The sequence below is a fragment of the Haliotis asinina genome, chromosome 14, assembly GCF_037392515.1.
Source record: "Haliotis asinina isolate JCU_RB_2024 chromosome 14, JCU_Hal_asi_v2, whole genome shotgun sequence".
In the NCBI taxonomy this organism is placed as follows: Eukaryota; Metazoa; Mollusca; class Gastropoda; order Lepetellida; family Haliotidae; genus Haliotis; species Haliotis asinina.
Genome location: NC_090293.1, coordinates 26372576 through 26393923, shown reverse-complemented (window position 1 = coordinate 26393923; position 21348 = coordinate 26372576). Strand labels below are relative to the sequence as shown.

At 40.5% G+C, this 21348-nt stretch overlaps 1 protein-coding gene across 3 annotated transcripts in view; it reads left to right on the top strand.

The window, feature by feature from the left end:
- LOC137261325 (DENN domain-containing protein 2A-like) overlaps nt 1-21248 on the top strand; it is an 80753-nt gene extending 59505 nt beyond the window's left edge. For all 3 annotated transcript variants that reach the window (XM_067799062.1, XM_067799063.1, XM_067799061.1), the window contains 6 exons: nt 118-224; nt 523-706; nt 1208-1331; nt 1809-1927; nt 2587-2713; nt 10217-21248. In XM_067799062.1, coding sequence (XP_067655163.1) covers nt 118-224; nt 523-706; nt 1208-1331; nt 1809-1927; nt 2587-2713; nt 10217-10338 — 783 coding nt within the window. In that variant the 3' untranslated portion in view covers nt 10339-21248. The remainder of the gene's footprint in view (nt 1-117; nt 225-522; nt 707-1207; nt 1332-1808; nt 1928-2586; nt 2714-10216) is intronic.
- The last annotated feature ends 100 nt before the right edge of the window (nt 21249-21348 follow it).

Here is a 21348-nt window from a genome sequence, read left to right as displayed (position 1 = left end):
TGTCTTGGTATTGTAGGCTGTGGCATCTTTCTGGTTCCTCAGATTCCACAGAAACATCACTGCATCTATGCAACTCCAGTACATAGGAATTATGTCCAATTGTTGTAAATGTTGCAGGTCAACTATGAGTGTCTGCTCAACTACCTAGGGACAGACAAACTCATCAAGGTGTTCTCATCTCTCATGATGGAACGACGTATCCTGCTCTGCTCAAACAGCCTCAGGTTGGTAGAGAAGATTAGTTTACCTTCCTGTCATTTTCATTTTTGTAGTTTCCTGTCATCTTTATTATTTTTCATTATTTTTCAAATACAATTTTGTTGTACTTCTCAGAACCAATCCCAGATCCCAGGCTAAACAAGAAGCTTTCGAAAAATCAGGGCCAGTACCAGTAGAAATATTGAAAATTAAGACTCTTCATGTAAGAAATTTCTATGTCAGGATCCCAAAACAACCCATATCGCCCTCTGAAAAGTGATAACAGTCACTAACCTTCTTTGTGACCTTGACCTTGTGTTGCAGCATTCTGACGCAGACAGTGCATGCTCTGGTGGCCCTGTTGTATCCGTTCAGCTGGCAGCACATTTACATCCCCATACTGCCGTCTGACATGATCGAAGTGTGCACCTCCCCAACGCCTTTCCTCATTGGCATACTGACTTCACATCTACCTCAAGTAATGGAGCTGGAGGAACTACTGGAGGAGGTATGTAGCCTTGACACTGTATGAAACAAGTAGCCCTGACACTGTATTAAACAACAAGTAGCCTTGACACTGTATTAAACAACAAGTAGCCCTGACACTGTATTAAACAAGTAGCCCTGACACTGTATTAAAAAACAAATAGTCCTGACACTGTATCAAACAAGTAGCCCTGACACTGTATTAAACAAGTAGCCCTGACACTGTATCAAACAAGTAGCCCTGACACTGTATCAAACAACAAGTAGCCCTGATTTGTTTCTATTGTAGTGAAACTGAGTTAAGAAAATGTCCAGAGTGGTCATGGTGTTTCCAATCACATTAAGAGGGATTACAGAAAGTGTTGTGTTGACAGTGTCACTAACATTCTGTGAAATTTAACAGTTAAATTTCCCTGGTACTTAATGTACCTTAAACCCAGACAGGCAAGAGTGTCAGTATATTAGATAGCAGCTGGCCAAAATCCCAGGCAAGACTTGTCAGTGTGATATGTTGTGTGTGCAGGTTGTGATCGTGGACCTGGACAAGAAGCAGTTTGTGCGGAGTATTGGAGATGAGGCCACGCTGCTTCCCAAGAAGCTTCAGAAAGCGCTGAAGACAGCAATAAACATGTGCAAGATAGATAGTGGTAAGAGACTGTTGCACAGCCGTATTTCTCTTTTGGTGGTGTTAAAGTCTTGGAGCTGATTTACAAGTAATTTCTGGAACAGGTCGTTGGAAGTATCAATGTTGAATCGTATCGCCAATTTGGCCCAATTCGGGGCGGTATTGTGGCCTATTGGTTAAATCATCAACTTGTCACACTAAAGACGCAGGTTCAGTTTCCAGTATTGTGTCTATCCAAAATAGTGTGTGGATCCGCGTTTGCCTTGTGGGATCATAGTAGTGCCGCAGGGGCAACTTATTGTGTATAGTTAACAGTGGAGGGAATGTCTGTTGCAAATCTGAAACTGGGTTTGTAGCCAAAATTAGGAGTTAAAGATAGAGTATGATAGAGTTTGTATTTTAGAGTTATCAAAAATGACATCAATACACTTTGTTATCAATAGTCAATAGAACAGTTTCATCAGCCATCTTGCTATTGATGCTTCCTTTTGTCCTCCAGAGTCGGAGACATCACAATGGCTGATGGTGTCCGAGGCTTTCATGAGGATGTTCATTGAGATTATGGGTCATTTTGGGGAGCACATCGTCACACAGCAGGATGGCAAGAAGGTGTTTGAGGTGAGTGTCAGGTTTATCAGAGGTATTGCCTTGTTGTGTTAGGTAATCCGGCAACCTAGCCAAATTCCAGTCGCACACCTTTTATTATGCCCCGCAACATGTTTTGCAGGAGGAATTAAAATGCGCTCTGTCCGTCAGTGTCTTTTGTCTTTTCCAGAGCATAACTTTCAAACCGTTCAATGTTTCTTCACCAAACGTGGCACATAGATAGACCTAGTGGTCTACTGGTGCCTTTTGGTGGTTCTGGATTTCTGAATAAAATATTTTTATGCGCTTCCGTGGCAACAAGTTTGACTTAGACTGAAGTTCCTGGTAGTACTCTCTTCCGGAGCAAAACTCTAAAACGTCCAAGTTTTTCTTCACCAAACTTGGCACATATTATGTATAGGGAACATTAAATCAATTCAATCTTGAAGGCTGTTGTAAATAGCAGGAATTTTCCTGATAGTAGGTAAGTCATTGTATATCCCCTTTGTTTAGTCATTTGAGGTAAATGTTAAATTTTTCAACTGAATTATGAAATAATATTTACCATCCGCCTCAATATTCGGTTTGAACAGATACCTTTTGGAAAAGTAAATCAAGAGTGTCTAGAGTCTGAACTAGTTAAAAATCACTCATTTAGATGCCAAGTTGAAACCTGTTTCGCTTTGTTACAGAAAGAGAAGTTTTTGGCCCGTGTGAGTGCCAAGGGCATCAGACAGGTTCTGGAATGGTTCACTGAGACTCAGATGTTTGAAGTCTTTATAACCAATCAGCGGGAGAAGACCAACTGGGGAACTGTGGGTAAGTTGTCATTATTTGGACACAATGGTACAAAGCAGACAGAATTTGAATTTATCTCTGTACGTAGCTTTCCAAACTGAAACATAACTGGAGCAGTTTGGATTGAAGTTTATCCATATTGGGGCATAATGATAAAAAATAGTTGTAAGCCAAAATTGTCACAGAGGCAACTGGACATTACTTTTTAAATGAATGGGCTACTTCTTTGATTGGCATTCTATAAGTAGAGGAGATGGAGAATTAGGCGACTTTTTTATTAACATTCAACTTGTTTGTTCTGTATAGAGAATGTTTTGACATAGATTCCAATGCTGTTGTCAAGCAAGTGATTGGGTCAGTTTTAAGTTTAAGTAATTTTGATGAAACTCAATGGTAGGTCATTACCAGAATAGAAACATGAGTAGTATTGGAACCCATATCATTGGTTTCTGGTTTGCCTAAGGGAGGTAACTCTTCACAGTTAAAGATCACATATACTCTAGGGGTTGCAAATGCATAAATCACTCATTGATATCGTTATAAATGAAACCCCGTCATTAAAACTGCTCATTTCAATCCATAGCAACTTTTAAGCAGTTGGTATTAATTAACCACGAGTTTTTTTAAAAAAAGAAATGGTGTTCCGTTTATGACTAACTAGAAGTCTTTCATATGTAAAAAGAGTACCAAAACTTGAGTTTATTCGTTCTTTAATTGACCAGTTAGGAAAGATAAAGGAAATTATCCTGCCCCTGTGTGTTAGCAGACCATTTTCAATGGTGGACTTAAATGTAGATGAGAACGGGATTTCAGACTAAGGCAGAAATAGCTGAATATTAGATGAAAATCCACATGGGGTTCCTAGATTAGAATGGGTGCCTGACAACCTGTGCTTTTGACATGTGGTTTCTTGAATGACTTGATGTCTGCTGTAGTAAAACTGGAATACTAGTATTACTGTGGGACATGAAACAAGGAGATCAGAGATAACCAGCTTTGTGGTGAATTAGGTCATGTATATGTATTTGTTTTGACTTGCTGAAAATGATAGTTGATGGAAGTTCTTCATAGAATGTACATGCATGGAAGTAAAATGTACTGTTTTAAGTGGGCACTCCACATCATATCCATTTAGTTTAAATTTTTAACTTACCTTACCATAGGTCTTATGCATATTACCTCTAGCTTCGCTAAACGAGATCAGACAGTCGTTGATTCGCCATCCCCTCGATGGCTACCTCATGTAATCTACGAATGTAGTCACGGAAGTGACGTGATCTCTCCACTCGCGCGAGAGCGCAGAATCCAAAATTCACTTTTACCTTTAGCGTTCGTGCGAACGGACGTGTTGGTTTGCAGTTTTTTCCTACTGTGTGTAGTTTCAATAAAGTTGCTACTCCTTGGTAGGTATGGTTTGTATCCCCTCATTATGTATCAAAGTCAAGTCATACAAGCATTTAATGTGCTTACCTTGCTACCTCGTGTTGTTCTTTTCTCACTCAGGCATGGCTTGTCCGTGTCGTAGGTGAGAACGGTATGGCGTCCATGGGGGTAATTCATCTTGTTGGTTGTTTGCCCGTCATGTTTCTGCCCATGCTTGGTCATTTTCACTTGTGTTTTCGGTATTTATCATACCTTTTTCTGCCATGAATTTCAGCGTAGCGAAGGCAGCCATTGTGGTTGTTGTTTTTCGCTGCCCCGCACTTACGGGTGTGTCTATTTTTTACGTAGGGGTGCAACTACTTTCTACATTTTTATGTAGGGGGTTTTTCTCCTAGTATTGTATCAACATGTCGTCAAGTCTTGGTTTCTTGTCTGTTACAGTTTCTGTGTATGACTCGACACTATTGTACTGTCTGCAAGGGGCAGAAGTCAGCCAAGGACCCACATCCCTGGTGTCCGGATTGTGCGTCCGCTGTTTGCTCCATCGATAATCGGTGCCTACACTGTCAAGCGTTATCTCTCGCCGATTTCAAGACCTTTTTGGCGGTTCGGAGGAAACGTTTTACGCAACGTAAGAGAAGAATGTCGTCGCCAGCGTCTTCCTTTGGATCCTTACCTGACGACCAGGATCTACCACCGCCTTCAGTACCAGTATCAACGCCTAGTGTGGGGCGCTCATCTATTACGCCGGCGCGCTCCTCTCCAGAGCCTACGCGTTCGGACGCCTTTGTAGATTTATCTCACCCGGATGCCTTATCCCATCCTGAAGTTCAGAAGCTTCTGCGATCTCTCTTGACACCGGGCGCTGCTGTACTCCCTACCTCGTTGTCTACACCTTTACCAACGACAGCGCCTAGACTTACGCCAGCGCCGTTGCCTGTACCAGCGCCTCTGCCTGTCCCGGCGCCACTGCCTGTCCCGGCGCCTTTGTTTACATCAGCACCGGTGTTTTCGTCAGCGCTTATTCCGACGCCAGCGCCTATTCCGACGCCAGCGCCTGTACCAACGCCAGCGCCAATGTTGTTGCCGGACCCTGCTCCTATAACTACTTCTTATCGAATCCCCAGAGTGTCTCATACGCTGACTAAAGAAGAAATGTTACAGCGCCAGTTGGATGAAGAGTGCACTCGTCGTTTAGAGGCTGAGCGCTCCCGGCGCAGATCTCGTTCTAGGTCCCCGAAGGGTCGGCGCTCTCGTTCTCCACACCGTAGCAGACGCCGGCGCTCCCGGTCTGTTTCCCGCTCTCCAAGGCGCTCCTTAGAGGAAGACTCACGTACCAGAAGCAGACGTAGAGTGCGATCTCGGTCAAGATCACCACGACGTCTCTCTAGATCCCAGCGTTCGCGATCGCCGGAACCACTGCGGACTTCCTGCAAGGAATTTAACACTAAGAACTCTGCTTCCAACTCGAGTCAGCGACGAGAATCAACCTCTATTTCCTGGGAGGATCACGAGGAACAGTTCTTTTGTCCAGACTATGAGGAGGAACCTGGCAATGTTGGTGATAGTGATGGCACCTATCTTCCCTTAACTGCTGTCTTTGAGTGGATTGCCGACAGATTACCGGACTGTCCTTCCCCTTCTTCGGATTCAAGCAACCCGGCGTCGATTCACTTGTCTCCTGAGTTACTTATTCCACCACACCCTATGGTGGCGGATGCGGTTGCTTTGTTAGACTCGGACTTTGCGAAGTTATCCTTAAATCCAACCATCAAAGCGTCGAAGTCTAAGAAACAGATTATAAAGTACACAGTCTGGATTTTGCCGACAACGGGGCGGTGCTAGACGATTCAATTAAGAGGTTGTCAAGCTCAACTCCGTCATCTTACAGAGTTCAGGATTCAAAGCTAGCAGCTATTGATACAGAACTGAAACGTATGCTCAAACCTATCTCGGCGCTTGCGTCAGCCACCTCCGCTGCAGCCTTGGATTTGTCAGAGGATAATGCCTCGAGGGTGGATCATTTAACTACCATTTTTGCTTGGCAAGGCAGAGTACTCCATGACCTACTTGGACATTTACGCGCTAGCCATGACTACTACTATGCGCCGATCTGGATTTTTAGATGCTTGTTCTTGGCAAGAGGAATTTAAACGTCAACTACTTCGTGCACCATTTACGTCTAAGTTCCTCTTTGATGAAAAGATACCGACGGTGTATAAACAACATGCCGAACTTACTAACACGGAAATGGCGCTGTCAACTTTCGAGGCCTTGGGCTCTGCATTTCGTGGCCGAGCCAGGGGTAATGCCAAGAAAAGATATGTACCCAGGAGAGAGTCTATCCGTTCCTCGTTTGGGAGGGGATGAGGTCGTACCAAGGACTCAGATGTCCAGCGCAAGCCTCAAGAACGCGGCAGGGATGCCCCAGCTACGTCCGGTCGAGGTAGGGGCAAGCGTCCCTACTCCGGCCGCTGAAGCCATGGACTACTACGACTGGGACCTCCCACCTCCAGTCGTACCAGTTCATCCGACCCCTGTAGGTGGGAGACTAGGGATCTTCTGGGCCAACTGGACATTCCTGGAAGACCCGTTTGTTTGCAAGATCCTGAGAGCCGGCTACAAGCTACCACTAGCCAGAGCTCCGCCGTTGACTACCACTCCCCTGTCACGAGTGTACTCAATAGATCAACAGGTACTTATACTAGAAAACATCAACATTTTATTAACAAAACATGCTATAGAGATAGTGTCAGAACCCCATCACTCCCCGGGGTTGTATTCACCCATCTTCCTGATACCCAAGAAAGGTTCCACCAAAATGCGGATGATTCACAACATGGCGTCTTTCAACAACCTGTATTTAGCCGAGCCCCCACATTTCCGAATGACGTCACTGGATCAGATCCGAGCCAAGTTGTCACCCGGAGCTTGGATGGCCAGCCTAGATTTACAGGATGCTTACCTGCACGTTCCTGTATTCCCACGCCACAGGAAATTCCTGCGTTTCATATTCAACGGAGTACACTACCAGTGGCGAGTGCTGCCGTTTGGAATTTCTACGGCCCCTCGGGTCACTCGGGTCACTCTGCCTGTCACCCGGTTTCTGCACCTCCGGGGGATAGACTTCGATCCTTACATCGACGATTGTTTTCTAAATCAGTGCAATCCTCAGTTGCTACGCAAACAACTGGACTTCTCCACACGCCTACTTCAGCAGTTGGGATGGATTATCAATATCGAGAAGTCGCAACTGGAACCAACGCAGGAGTTAACTTTCATTGGGGGGTTGTTCCTGACTCGGCTCAATCTGGTCAGGGTCCCTCCCGATCGATGGCAGAAGATTCTCGCCTTCATGGATCGAGCTCTGTCCCTACCTCTCACCCTCAGAGAATGGCAGTCTCTGTTGGGCTTGTTGACGTCGGCGCAGGACCTCACCCTCAGAGGACGGCTTATGCTGCGCCCACTACAGAGGTTCCTATTACCATTCATTCGAGAGAACGACCTCCAGTCATCATTTCTTCTACCTGCATCAGTACCTCAGGTGGTGGACGGTAGAGTGGAACGTCTGCGCCGGTGTTTGTTTGACAAGCTTCAACCACGACCACGAATTGTTTGTAGATGCATCCCTCTTGGGATGGGGCGCTCACTGGAACGGCCAGACAACCTCAGGGCTGTGGTCAGACGCCGAAAGGGAGTGGCATATCAACAACCTGGAGATGCAAGCAGTCATCCTAGCGGTCCGCCACTGGCTACCGGTTCTAACAAACTCCAGACTCCTGGTAGCGTCCGACAATTCCACGGTCGTGTGGGTGATTCACAATCAGGGTACAACCAGGTCCAAACAACTTCTGGACCAGATGTTCCTGTTAGCAGATCTGGTAGACAGCAACGGCATCATGATCGCGGCTCGTCACATTCCCGGCTGCAAAAACATTCTGGCAGACGCCCTGTCGCGCCCCGGCAAACCATCCCCGACGGAGTGGATGCTTCATCCGGACGCATTTCGCCAGATTTGCTGGCAACTCGGGAGACCACTGGTAGATCTTTTTGCCACCAGTTTCAATCACCAGTTACCAACGTACGTATCTCCCGTGCCGGATCCACAGGCGTGGGCAGTCGACGCGATGTCTCTATCATGGGAAGGCCTGGACGCATATGCATTCCCTCCTCCAATCCTTCTCTCGGATGTAATCGCCAAGATCAGACTGACATGGAACCTCCGACTGCTTTTGGTCGCACCTTGGTGGCCAGCCAGATCGTGGTTTCCCGATCTTCGACGGCTCGCCAGCGGAGACCCTTACAAACTTCCAGAGTGGTTGCATCTGCTTCGACATCCACACAGTCGACAGCTGCATCCGGATCCACTGCGATTCCATCTTCACGCATGGGTCATCTGCAGAGAGCATTAAAGGCTAAGGGCTACTCTGCGCACGTGGCGAACGTTATAGCTCGCGCGCATAGAGTTTCTACCCGTTCTTTATATGACGACAAATGGCGCTCTTTTGAGAATTTTTGCGCACGAAGATCTCAAGATCCCATGGCAGCATCTCCTCAGTTTGTGGCACAGTTCCTTCTCTACCTACGGAACTCTAGACATCTCAAAGGCAGTACCTTAGGCACCTATTTGTCAGCTTTGAATTCTGTCCTTGCTATCAAGTCAGATACACAGATCTCCAAGATACCGGAACTTATTGCGCTTCTCAAAGCTTTCAAGCTGGAAGACCAGAAGGCCAAGTTCCGTCCTCCAGCTTGGGATCTTAATGTTGTCCTTCAACATCTCAGAGGGCCGCCGTACGAGCCATTAGAAGAAGCCTCCTTTGAACATCTTTCCAAGAAGACGGTTTTCTTACTATCATTGGCAACAGCGGCTAGAGTCAGCGAGATCCATGCTCTTGACGTTACTCAGATCCGATTTGAACAGTCAAGACACGGACGTGTTCATTTGGGTTTGCTTTGGGATTTTGTGGCTAAGAACCAGCTTCCCGGGCAGCCTAACAGGCTATTTTCCATCCCTCCTTTGTCTACGATCCTGGGTCATCATGACTTGGAGGAGGAGCTGCTATGTCCAGTCAGGGCTCTCAGATGCTATATTAAAAGGTCAGCCTCTAGGAGACGATCCCGCAAAAGGTTATTCATTCCCTTTGCCGTGTCCTGCAAAGGCGAAGTAAACAGAAATACTATTGCCCTCTGGCTCAGATCGACTATCCTGGCGGCCTATGACGACAAGCACCTGCCTCATCCGGTAGCAAGTAACCCGCACGAGATCAGGGCCTTGGCGTCTACGATGGCCCTCCATCGGAACTGCACAGTACCGCAGATCATGGAGGGCTGTTTCTGGAGGTCATCAACTGTCTTCGCATCCCACTACTTGAGGGACTTGGCAGTTGAAGACGTGGAGGGGTTACAGTCATTTGGTCCATTGGTGGTTGCTCAGCAACTTACCCGACCATCCGCCCATTAGGTAACTACACTTCTACTTACCTTTGGTCTTAAGATTAACCTCACCCCCAGGGTGCGTCGGTTTTTCTTTGGAGTTCTATTGGGTTGCTCTTTGTCCTGTTCCAGGTATTATCCTGAGACCGTTGACATTGGCTTTCCCGAGTTCTCCTGATGCGTGTGCACTGTTTGCTGAGGGATGGTCCTCCGGAGTCCACACCACCATCCATCTGTCGAAGCCATATGCATAAGACCTATGGTAAGGTAAGTTAAAAATTTATTAAAATCTAAATATTTTAGATATTTAAATACTTACCTTACCATAGGGCGATGACTCCCTCCCAACGCTGGATGCTCCTCCCCACTTTGGACTCTTCGGACCTTCCGGTTGACGGTAAAAGTGAATTTTGGATTCTGCGCTCTCGGGCGAGTGGAGAGATCACATCACTTCCGTGACTACATTCGTAGATTACATGAGGTAGCCATCGAGGGGATGGCGAATCAACGACTGTCTGATCTCGTTTAGCGAAGCTAGAGGTAATATGCATAAGACCTATGGTAAGGTAAGTATTTAAATATCTAAAATATTTAGATTTTAATAAATTTGAATTGTTTGAGTCAGTCTGACAATCATGTTAGAAGAAAGTCATATTATTGCTGATTTCAGTGATATATCACTTCAGCATGTGTTTCTGGTTCCAGATTTGTTCATGTCAAGGTTGTTAGACTTTGAGAAAGAAGACTCCAAAGATTCACACAAAGGTCTCGGTCGGAAGATGAAGAACTTTGGCAAGGCCATCAAAACTAAGCTTGGACAGACATGACCAGACTAGTGACGTGGCAGTTCTCAACCTTAGTGCTGGCAGGCGTATGTGTAATAACAGTTGACTCAAGCAAGAGCAGATCATGCATCTGACCTGAGAAAGTTTTAACATTTACTTATCACTGTGATATTTCCTAATGTTTCTTGGGTATTGGAAGAGATACTTAATCAAGGATAATGTGTGATAACCATGAAGATATATAATTAGATAGCTGTGTTGTGCACTTGAGGGAAAATTCAAAATTAGGTCAGAAGTCAAAGACATTTCCGAAATGATTGTCAGGTCAAGGTCAAGAATGTTTAGACATCAAGGTCAGAGGTAAAACAAAGATTTCAGAATTCAAGGTCAAGAATGATGGCATGATTTCGAGGTCAGATGCCAAGGTCAGGACTCTGCTGTTCATTCCTGTGGGATAACATCAGGCTGATTGTGTGTACCAGTACGTAACAGCCATGACCATATGTCCTCTCTTTCCAGTTCTCTTTAACAACAACATGTACAGAATCAAGGATACAGATTATCTTGAAGAATGTGTTCACTTAAGTGCTGCTGGAGAACCAGGTCTGCAGTATCGCTCCTGGTTTAAAAAAATGTCTATTATTTCTTGTACAAGAAACAACTCTCAGCTTTCAGGGTATTATTGATGTGAAACGTTGATTGGACTGTGATCATCCTTAATTCACATGCCTCTATGATCTGAGGGAAGATGTGTACAGTCATCTGAATTTATAAAGGTTGCTTTTGAACTTTGTGGTAAAGACATGCTAGTGACCAAACTGAAGCACCTGGATTATAGACCTGGTACTTCTGGAGAGTTTCAACTGTGTCTGGAGGGATCCTCAGCTCTTTTGTCACCCTGCTTGGTGGGGTGACAATAAAATAGATGAGATTCTTGTTGTTCAGTGCTGCTTCTTCTCTACAAGCCAGATTCCTGATAAGAAATTTGTCTAGCAATAAGACTGTCAGACATATTAATACCAATGAATAGGAGTTGACACACTTTGCAACAATGTAAACAAAAATCATTCTTTGTATACAAGCACTTGTCTACGTTATAGTAAATTGCTGATCTTGTATTTCCACCCGCTATGTCCAGTGACATCATGCCTATTTTAGCTTGGTGACAAGAGTGACCTTTGTCGTTGACTATGTGCAATGATATCTTACCTAATTTAACCTGATCACTGGGGTGACCATAGTCGATGACTATGTGCCACAACATCTTGCCTGTTTTAGCCTGGTGATTGGGATGATGTAAGCCACAAGGGCATGGTGCCTTCCAAAAAATTGGGTCTGATGTTTGATTCCTGTCACTGAACTGCTTATGGCTGCTGTTACATGCTTGTGATGTCTACACCTTGATTTTCCTGCAGATCTCCAGATGTTGGCAGCTTAAGAAGGCAGCGATATTAGCACTTGGTGATTGTAGTGTAACAATGGAGGTGTCATGATGTCCCGACCCCATACATTGATATATAGAAATCTTAGAATAATTATACAATTTGAATCTTGATACAATATTGGGCTGGTCTTGTGCGTGAAATTCTTACATGTTCATGTTTTTGGCTGGTTGTTACTTTCAGTAAGTGAGTGAGTGATGTTTTATGCCCCTTTTGGCAATATTCCAGCAATATCATGGCAGGGAACACATGAAATGCGCTTCTCACTTTGTACCCATATGGAGCATCAAACACAGGTCCTGTACCCGCTAAGCAACCCTATCACCCCTCAACAAGTGTATATATAGATTCAGTTTGAACAAATTACAAATTGCATTTATATGGTTTGATGTAGTTAAAACTGTAGATTGTGTATGAAAACATTTCAGAAATATCAAAATTTGGATCTAAAAACTACATATAATGTAACATGTGGCAACCTCACCAGGGACATCTATTTGACATCTATTTAGTATTTTGTGTTCACTGTGGTAACTCAGTCTAAGGCTGCTGTGTAAGGTCCAACCACCTCTAATCTTCAGCGTGGTAGCCGGGTTGTTAAAGCATGCTCAGGTTTGACAATGTGTGATGCCTATTTCTGGTGTTCCCAGTGATGCTGCTGAAATATTGGGGCGTAAATCCATACTCGGTCACCAAGGCTTCCAAACCCATCATTTTTCCAATGCATCCTGGTATGAAATTTCTAAACCTGTAAACCATTACTTCTAGGCTAGAAGCTTTCCATATACATGCAGCCAAATGTTGACTGTGGTCCAGATACACATTACATACACTAGCCTGAATAGCTAACATGTGGGTTTCTTATAGAATTAGGTAAATCTTACACTTAGAAACATAAATTAAGTCATGAATCATGAATGAATTACAACCTGAGTACACTGTCAGCAATAACCGGAAGCACATGTAAAATCTATTATGGATACAATTTCTACAGCCACTGAACTGCAGATTGTCAGGAAGAGTCGTTACCTTTAATCTAAAGATCAACAAAATCTGTCAAAATTCTATCTGTGTGGGTCCAACACTTAGAATCGTCAGGGAGATGTAGGGATAAGTAGGTTGCTTGCCATTGTTAAATTAGCCAGATAAACCAGGAACTGTAAACATGTTCAGGTATTGTCAGTGATATAGATTATTCAGTGTGGCTTTGACAGACTCTGTTGTATGTTATTAAAGGTGTTCTGGAGCATAACCCAGGAACAAATTCAAAGGAAAGACCTGATGATCTCACGTTATGAAATATGCCAGCAGGTGCAATATGTGATGACTGAAATTGTAGTTTCAGAGTTTATGGAATTATGTCTGCTATGGATTTGTTTATCACAAACCCAACAGTAAAACTGTTTGCACAGCCAAAAAGAAATATTTCTCATTGTCATGCGTGTCATTTTAAACCTAAATGTTCAATGCTTTTTCACCTATTCCAAATTCAGCCATTCCAAATTTTCAGCATTTAGCCTTCAACCCTGCATGGCATGATGGTAAACTATTACAAATTGGTTGTTTCCACATTGATGGACTAAACTTCTGATGCTTATACCCTAACTTTATTGTTGATGTGATTTTGCAGTCTTGTTTAATCAAAAGTGTTTAAATGACTATGATGAAAGGTTTGCTTTAGCAGCAAATAGGTTTGTACACATGCTGGCTTCATGTCAACTAATATTGAGAATCATGGATGTTTTTTTAAAGAGAATGGCAATATTTTACTCTTAACTGATTATATGTATGTTTTAACTTTCAACATGGTGTTCATCATGTTTTCTGTCATTGGGCAATTGAAGCTCATGTTGTCTGTGTAATTATCAAAAGTTTATTCCCAATATTTTTAGAGTGTATCATTTAAAGTGTCATGGTATTTAGATGACAAATTGCAAATGAAAAGGTTTTCTGTATCTGGTTTAACTTTTCTCTTTAAGGTCAGATCAATTTATTTCCTTGTTTTTCAGATGTAATTACAAACTTCAAAAATATTTTTCGACAATGTTGTTAGAAAAACACTGAAACATTTCTAATCCAATGCTGCTAGATTGATGTTACCTACATTTACAAAAGACATTTTGTTTGATTTAAGCACAATCTATGTAATAATTTCAGCAAATACCTTAAGTGTTAGGTCACATTTGATAATTCTGAATTTGGGCTGTCTTCTCACTGTCAGCTATCCTGTTAGTACTTGTACAGAAAACAGTATCCAAACTGATCTGAAACAAGATCAGATAATTGACCTCAAGTCCTAATAATGTACTTGACATAAGGATTAATAAACTGGAAACATGAAATTAGTTTGCTCTGACCTAAGATAGTAGTAATTTAATCGACGGAATCAAGTTTTTGTGCATGATTGTGTTTTTTGTATATATAGGTCATTTTTTCGTTTTTTATATTCTGGCCAATTTCGTAGAGCATTTCTTTCAAACACTTTTCTGGAACTAAACTGATTGTTTTAGTTTTGATACTACCAAAGCAGTTACTTAGCCCAATGTAGTCTTTGCATTTAAGACTTAAATTAAAATGAACTTTCCAAATAAATGTCTCCAGTTCATGTTTTAAATACAACATAAAATATAACTGTTTATTGAAATATTCATATCTGTCATTGTAAATATCATTAAAGTCATCTGTTCACACCTTCCAATGTATGTAATATGTGAAGTTTTTGTGGATTAAATACCTAAGTCTGCAAGTAATCTTTGTATAGGTCAAAGATATGTATAGACAAGTGCAGTATTATTTTGTGATATTTTGTTGACTTTTTCATGTGTGTTTTGTTGATAGAGCAACCAACGTGCTTTGTGTGGAATCTCCTACCTGCTGGTTTTGTCATTTGTTTCGCAAATACGTCAAAAGTGACCAGAAATCAGTTATAAATATTTCAAGTCAGTCAAATATTTAATGTCAAAATTTAAATTCAAATTTTTGCAAAATATGTCAAAAGTGATCAGAAATCAATATTAGTAATACAAGTCAGTCAAATATTTAATGTTGAAATTTAAGTTTGTACAATTCAGCATGTAGGAACTGTAAGACTTTCCTTCAGTGAGGCTGGGGTTTATGTCTTATTGGGTAGTTGTGTATGTTGTTGAGGAGGTAAGAACAGGCATGAGTTGGTTATAATCCTCATTTCAAGAAAATTGATGTGATGTTAGTGTAATAATTCAGGTCGAAGGGGATGGGCAATGTGTGTGTTCGCACTGACATGGAGTATCAGAATAGTAGGGGCAGTGGGGTAGCCTTGTGGTTAAAGCGTCTGTTCGTCATGCTGAAGACCTGGGTTTGATTTCTGGTGTTCCCTGCCATGATATTGCTGGAATATTGCTAAAAGCTGTGTAGAACCAAACTCGCTAACTCAGTATGATGACAAGTGATGGTGGCACCCTTGATTCACTTAAATGGTATATTACTGCATGTGCTCAGAGATCTTTAGCCTTTAATCTTACTTTTGAATAGTTGTAAGAATTCAAACCACCAGACGGAAAGAATTTAATTTAAGTTGTAAGCACGAGGGGTGCAGTATTGTCTGTTCTGATAGCCATGGCGAAAGGAGAGGATATGTTGGGAAGAGAACTATATTTCATCACTGTTTTTTATTTATAGAATTGGCCATCTTGTTTTGTACTGGAATTTTAAATGTGTGGTCACAAATTGTTGTTTGTCTATGTACTGAATGGTTTAAATATGATCATCCTATATTACACTGATGTTCATGGAACATTTGAACATTTTGTTACATTTTCATTACATTTATCATGAATGATGTTTGTTGTGTTGAAGTTCAAGATGACATATGTTCACTTCCTTGGACAGTGGGGTAGCCCAGTGGTTAATGCGTCTGCTCATCAAGCTGAAGACCTAGGTTTGATTCTCCTCATGGGTACAGTGTGTGAAGCCCCTTTCTGATGTCCCCCTCCGTGATATCGCTGGAATATAGCTGAAGCAGCAAGAAAGTAAACTCACTCACTCCTTTACAAGGTTTAGAGTACAGGTAATTCATTAGTGCGTGTTTAGTCACATCAGTTGCTGGCTAGTCAAGATCGTGACAATCATTCCCTGCTGGTTATGAAAGAAGAAAATTCTTCAACATGGGAAACACATATTTCACTGTGATATTGACTGTTGGATGGGGTCAGGGAGAAGAGAGAGGACATGTAATTCGTAGACTCTAGAAATATAACCAGTCTCTATCTGCTGAAACTTAACTCCATTACATGTTCACGGCAAAATAGTGCTGTAAATTATCAATGAAATCATTGCCGACACCAGATATTCATGAAAAGTGTAAGCATGTCCTGTATGTAGATAGCACCATCATCACATAAATTGCATGAAAAGGAATGGCTTTCTTAGCTCGTCTCATAGTCCCTGAACCACATTATTTTCCCTTCCATCCTGCCCTTTCTGGTGGGCAAATGTCCAAAATGAAGTCTAGGTTTTTCTCATTGACAGGTTCTAAGCATAACTCAACCTCTAACGGGCCCCAGTCTTAACACTTGCCTTGCGATAAGCATTGACACACTGTCCATATCACTTGTGTATATGGAATGTTCTGTGGATTTGATCACGCTTGGGTCTTTCTTGTGAATCGTATAAATCTGTGGCCCTCGGTTCATTTTCCTCTTTTATCACACATACCCATTACCATCCTTGAAAATGTTACAGTCAGACTGTGAAATCAGACATTTGGTGAAATGACTAAAAATTTCAGTCTTTCTATGAAATTACTAAGATGGCCAGCCATTTCATGTCATGTTGTGTAACAGCAATCAATATACTTCAGTCTTTTCATGAAATTTCATTTAGTACCTAAATCTACAAAAGTGTATCACAATTTCAACATCACATATTGTCACTGTCAGTTAAAACTATTGTCTCAGTGACTTGTGCACTTCAGCTTGGCCTTGAAGCATTAACACCTGTTTGTTTGACACTTGCTGTGTACAGAACAGCCGCATCTCACAAACCCCTGTCCACCTCATATAGATGAAATGAAATTTCATGAAATGGCTGAAGTATATTGATTACTGGTACACAAAATGGTACGATATGGCAGACCCTCTTAGTCATTGCACGAAATGACTTATTTCAGGTATGACTGTAACATATATGACACATGAAACATATTTCAGGGTGGAATGATGTATGGGAGTGACAAAAAGCTTGATTCTATACATACTGCTTTAGTCTCTTGCTTTAAGAAGTGTGATGTGGCAGTAAGTGTTACTGTCAGAGGTAACTAAATGGTGTAATGTATGTGCATGTTTAATTGTTAATCGCTCGTTAATATTAGACTGTGATAGTAATACAGTGTTGCTCTGAAGGAAATTGATGTCACGCAAAATAGGGGATGTTTCAAAGTTTTTTTGTGTTTTTATTTAGAGTAAACTGTAGTTCGCAAGACTGTTGATATTATGTACATTTTTGAAGTAACAAAGAATTATCACTTTTGAAAGGTCTCGCCTCTGATGTTTTGTTTTATTTTGTACATTGTTGAATGTTCAGAGATGGTACACAGCTTTCTGTATTGTTGCTAATTCAGTCATGATGGGGCTTAAATAGAAAACATTTTTACATTTATTGAATATTTTTATTTGGGATGTTTTTGACATTTTTGGGGTCTTGTCATCTTTTGTTGACTCTAAAGTTTGCATACAATTTTCATTTTAGAGATAAGTACTATTCTGAATATTTTAGTTAAATTCTATTTTCCTCCCTGACTTTTCTATAGTTGTTGATTTAATGTTATCTGTTTCTGATGTGTTTACCATTTTGTAATGTAAGTAGTGGAATGACAGTAGTACCAGACAATGTAAACTGGTTCTACACACTTCGTACTTACGACAAACTTTCACACTTTCTTGACAGTTTACCTCAGAAAAATAAAATGTTCTATTAGGATATTGAAATAATTCCGATTCTTAGGATATTGAAATAATTCCAATTCTTAGGATATTGAAATAATTCCAATTCTTAGGACATTAAAAGAAGTACACTGTCAACATAAACTTCACTACAAAACATCAAGTGATGGGAAGGTGTAGTGTTAAACATTGGTTAAGCATGAAGAAGTTATATTTGTCCATGTTCTTGAGGAATGATATGTCTGGGTTATACCCAATGAAAGTTGTACCTCCAGAACTGTTATTGTTTTGTAAATGCTATGCTTATATTTCTTTATCTGCCTGTTGTATCAATACTTTTTGTATTTTCTGTGCCTGTTTACTATATTCTTGTACTCCCCCAACAACCCATAATTTCTGATTACTATGTTTACCATTTGCCTATCCCTATATTCACTCAAAAACCACCATTGTATTCACACTATGCCTACCCTTTTATTCATACAAAGACTACCCTTGTATTCTTACAATGACTACCCTTGTATTCATTCTAAGACTACCCTTGTATTCATTCAAAGACCTATTTTATTGTAAACCTACCAGTACCCGTATTATCAGTCTAAAACTTTATGTTCACTTCAGTGCTTACTACATATTCACTCTGAAAACACTGTGGTACTCATCATACAATCACTCCTGTATTCACTTTATAATCAGCCTTGTTTTCACTCATTAAACCTCTATTCACTAGTTACACATGCCAAATCTGTATAGAAACTACTAGCAGCTAGTGGTCTAATCTGTCTCATTGATGTAGTTGTGTGTGAGACATTTTATACACAGTGATGAATAAAACAATCTGAAATACACAGTTTTCAGTAGATGAAAACATTTTGACAGTATCTATTACTTTGTTCACTGTGATCCTATTTACAAACCTCTACTAAGGCAGATAAGATATTATAGACTATTTGCCGTCAGTGCTTTTGGTGCCCACTGGGTACAAGGATATTAACCACGTGTGAAGGGAAATACAAAAAGACAATCCATCATTCATAACTGAAATGAAACATGTAATTCAAATTTTGGCATAGTTGGTGGAGCATTTATTGAGCTATGAATGTATGACACCTTTTTATAGATAAAAACTTCTTTTTATTCTTTATACTATTCAGAGCTAGTTCTTGTTCCTTCATTAGGTAAATGATAAGATGCTTTGAAGTTAATTGAACTAGTTTTCACAGCTATCTCTACAATAGCTGGTGTAGTAAAATGCTTTGTGGATGTATATATGTGGCATCTTTTCTGTTAAATGGTTGTACACATTTGATCAAACTATACCTCATTGTAATTATCATGACATTCCATCCTCACCGATGTTCCACATAACCATTCCCTGTGTCAAGTCTGGACAATTTGTGTACTAAGGCCAAACACAACCAGTACAATGAATTATGCTCAAAAACAAAAGTTAGGGATCATGAGTGTTTCAAGTCTTCACCAGCAAAATGATACTTTCCTGATCCCTAAATCTTTGATCAGTATAGATTATAGTGTAGTGTTGCGTAGTTAATTTATGCCTCATCAGCAATTCTCTAGTTTTAGTAAAGTTTAAGGAAAACATCATAGACTCAGTTGGCAAGAGTTTTTTCATTAATTTTTTTTTTTGAAACTTTAAATGAAAATTTTCATAAAACATGAAATGAAATTTGTTTGATTGACATTACAATACTGTTCTCATGTATTTTCCTCGATGGATAGAAAATATATATTGTCAGCTGGTGAGAAGTAGTTGAGTGGTAGTGGGAAATTTAACCAGGAATACTTTTTGATTTCCTTGTGCATATTCTTGACAACTGATTGTGTGTGGCCACAAAATATTTTCAATATTAATTTATTAATGTAGTGTAATGACATGATTCAATTTCTTATTCTGTCAAATATCTTAATAGTGACATGAAAAGTTTTATCTATTGTTGGCTGTAACATTGTTGAATGTAACCATATGTAATTGTTCACTTATGTAATTGGACTACCGTATGTCAAGAAGTGTGTGTTCCTTTGAAGCAAACATGGACCGTCTCAAAACATTCCCTTTACCTTTAATGAGAAGATTTCAAAATGCTTTGAAGATATTGTATAAATCTGCTGTATAAGAATAATTATTGACAGTACTTCTGTCACAAAATGTTGATAGATTAAAAGTAGATTTCCTGTGTTCATATTATCTTAACAATGGAGAGTGCCAAGTAGTGGAAGCTTTTGCCATTACATTTATTCTTATGGTTTATTCTCATGTTTATGTAAGTGTTTGGTTTATTCTCATGTTTATGTAAGTGTTTGGTTTATTCTCATGTTTATGTAAGTGTTTGGTTTATTCTCATGTTTATGTAAGTGTTTGGTTTATTCTCATGTTTATGTAAGTGTTTGCTAGGATTGCCTGTGAGCATAAACCCCCTTAAGGAATGTCCTATGAGAAACTTAAAATGTATGTTAAACCCAGTATCATCTGAAGTGTATGTAGTAAAAGAGCTTTCCTTTACTAGCCTTTTGATAAGCGTTTTGAGCAATGCACTTATGATTACTATAATTACAAAGCTGGTATTTGCATTTGAATGGAATTTATTTCTGCAAAATCTGATCAATCAAATCATGTTATAATCTCACCAAATTCACATTTTTCTTTTACATCGACATATGACAGTTGTGATAAAAATCAGGAGGTATGACAACGATTAGCCTTAAGTACAAAGGAGGCACTCGTATCTCCTAATTTGTGTTAGTCTAGTGGTTAAAGCACACACTTGTCATGCATAAGACACAGGTTTGATTCCCACATGGGTACAATGTGCAATGACCATTGCTGGTGTCCCCCTGCCATGATATTGCTGGAATATAGCGAAAACAGTGTAAAATTAATCTCAACCACTCCTGATTTGTTTACCGGAACTACAGTTCCAAAACAACTTATACACCAAGACATTACTGCACTTCAGTTTTTCACCAGAACTCCAGTTCCAAAACAATTTATACACCAATACACTACACTTCAGTGTGTTTCAATGGCTAAAGATAGTTTATATGACAAGTGCATGGACGTGACAGTTTGTTAGTTGTTATTTTCTACTCAACTTTTGATATAGGGATATCCTCATACTTATAAAAATGAAATGTATGTTGATAGTGTGGTATGTTCAGGTAACCCTATCAAAAGTTGGGTAGTGTATGTTAGTGTTGAACTAGACAGCAACCTTAGTGCTTTGAAGTGGATTGGACATATACTACAGCAGAGGACTTTTTAAGAGACCTTTTAGCCAAAAGTTTTGATAAGACGAGTCTTGTAGATCACAATTATATCACACATCATGATGTTGAAAATTGTGTTATTAGAATCAGAAAGTATGGTGAAGGTTCTGATTTCCCGGAACAATATTTGCTAGACATGTTAGTATTTTTACAATATGTGTTGCTTTTGCCCCCATAATAAATGTTGCCTAGTGAGTTGTTATTGCTGGACAGTTGCTTGTTAGTCTGCATGACTAAAATGTGGTTATGTTTTTATTGTTTTATCATGTGAAATCTTATTTCCAGAAAAATAAAGCAATTTTGATATATATATACGTAAGTTGTGATTATTCTTATTATTATCCTGATTCATGCTTATTGCTTATATCCTCTTCCCTGGCGATAAGGAGAGAGTAACAAGCATGGCT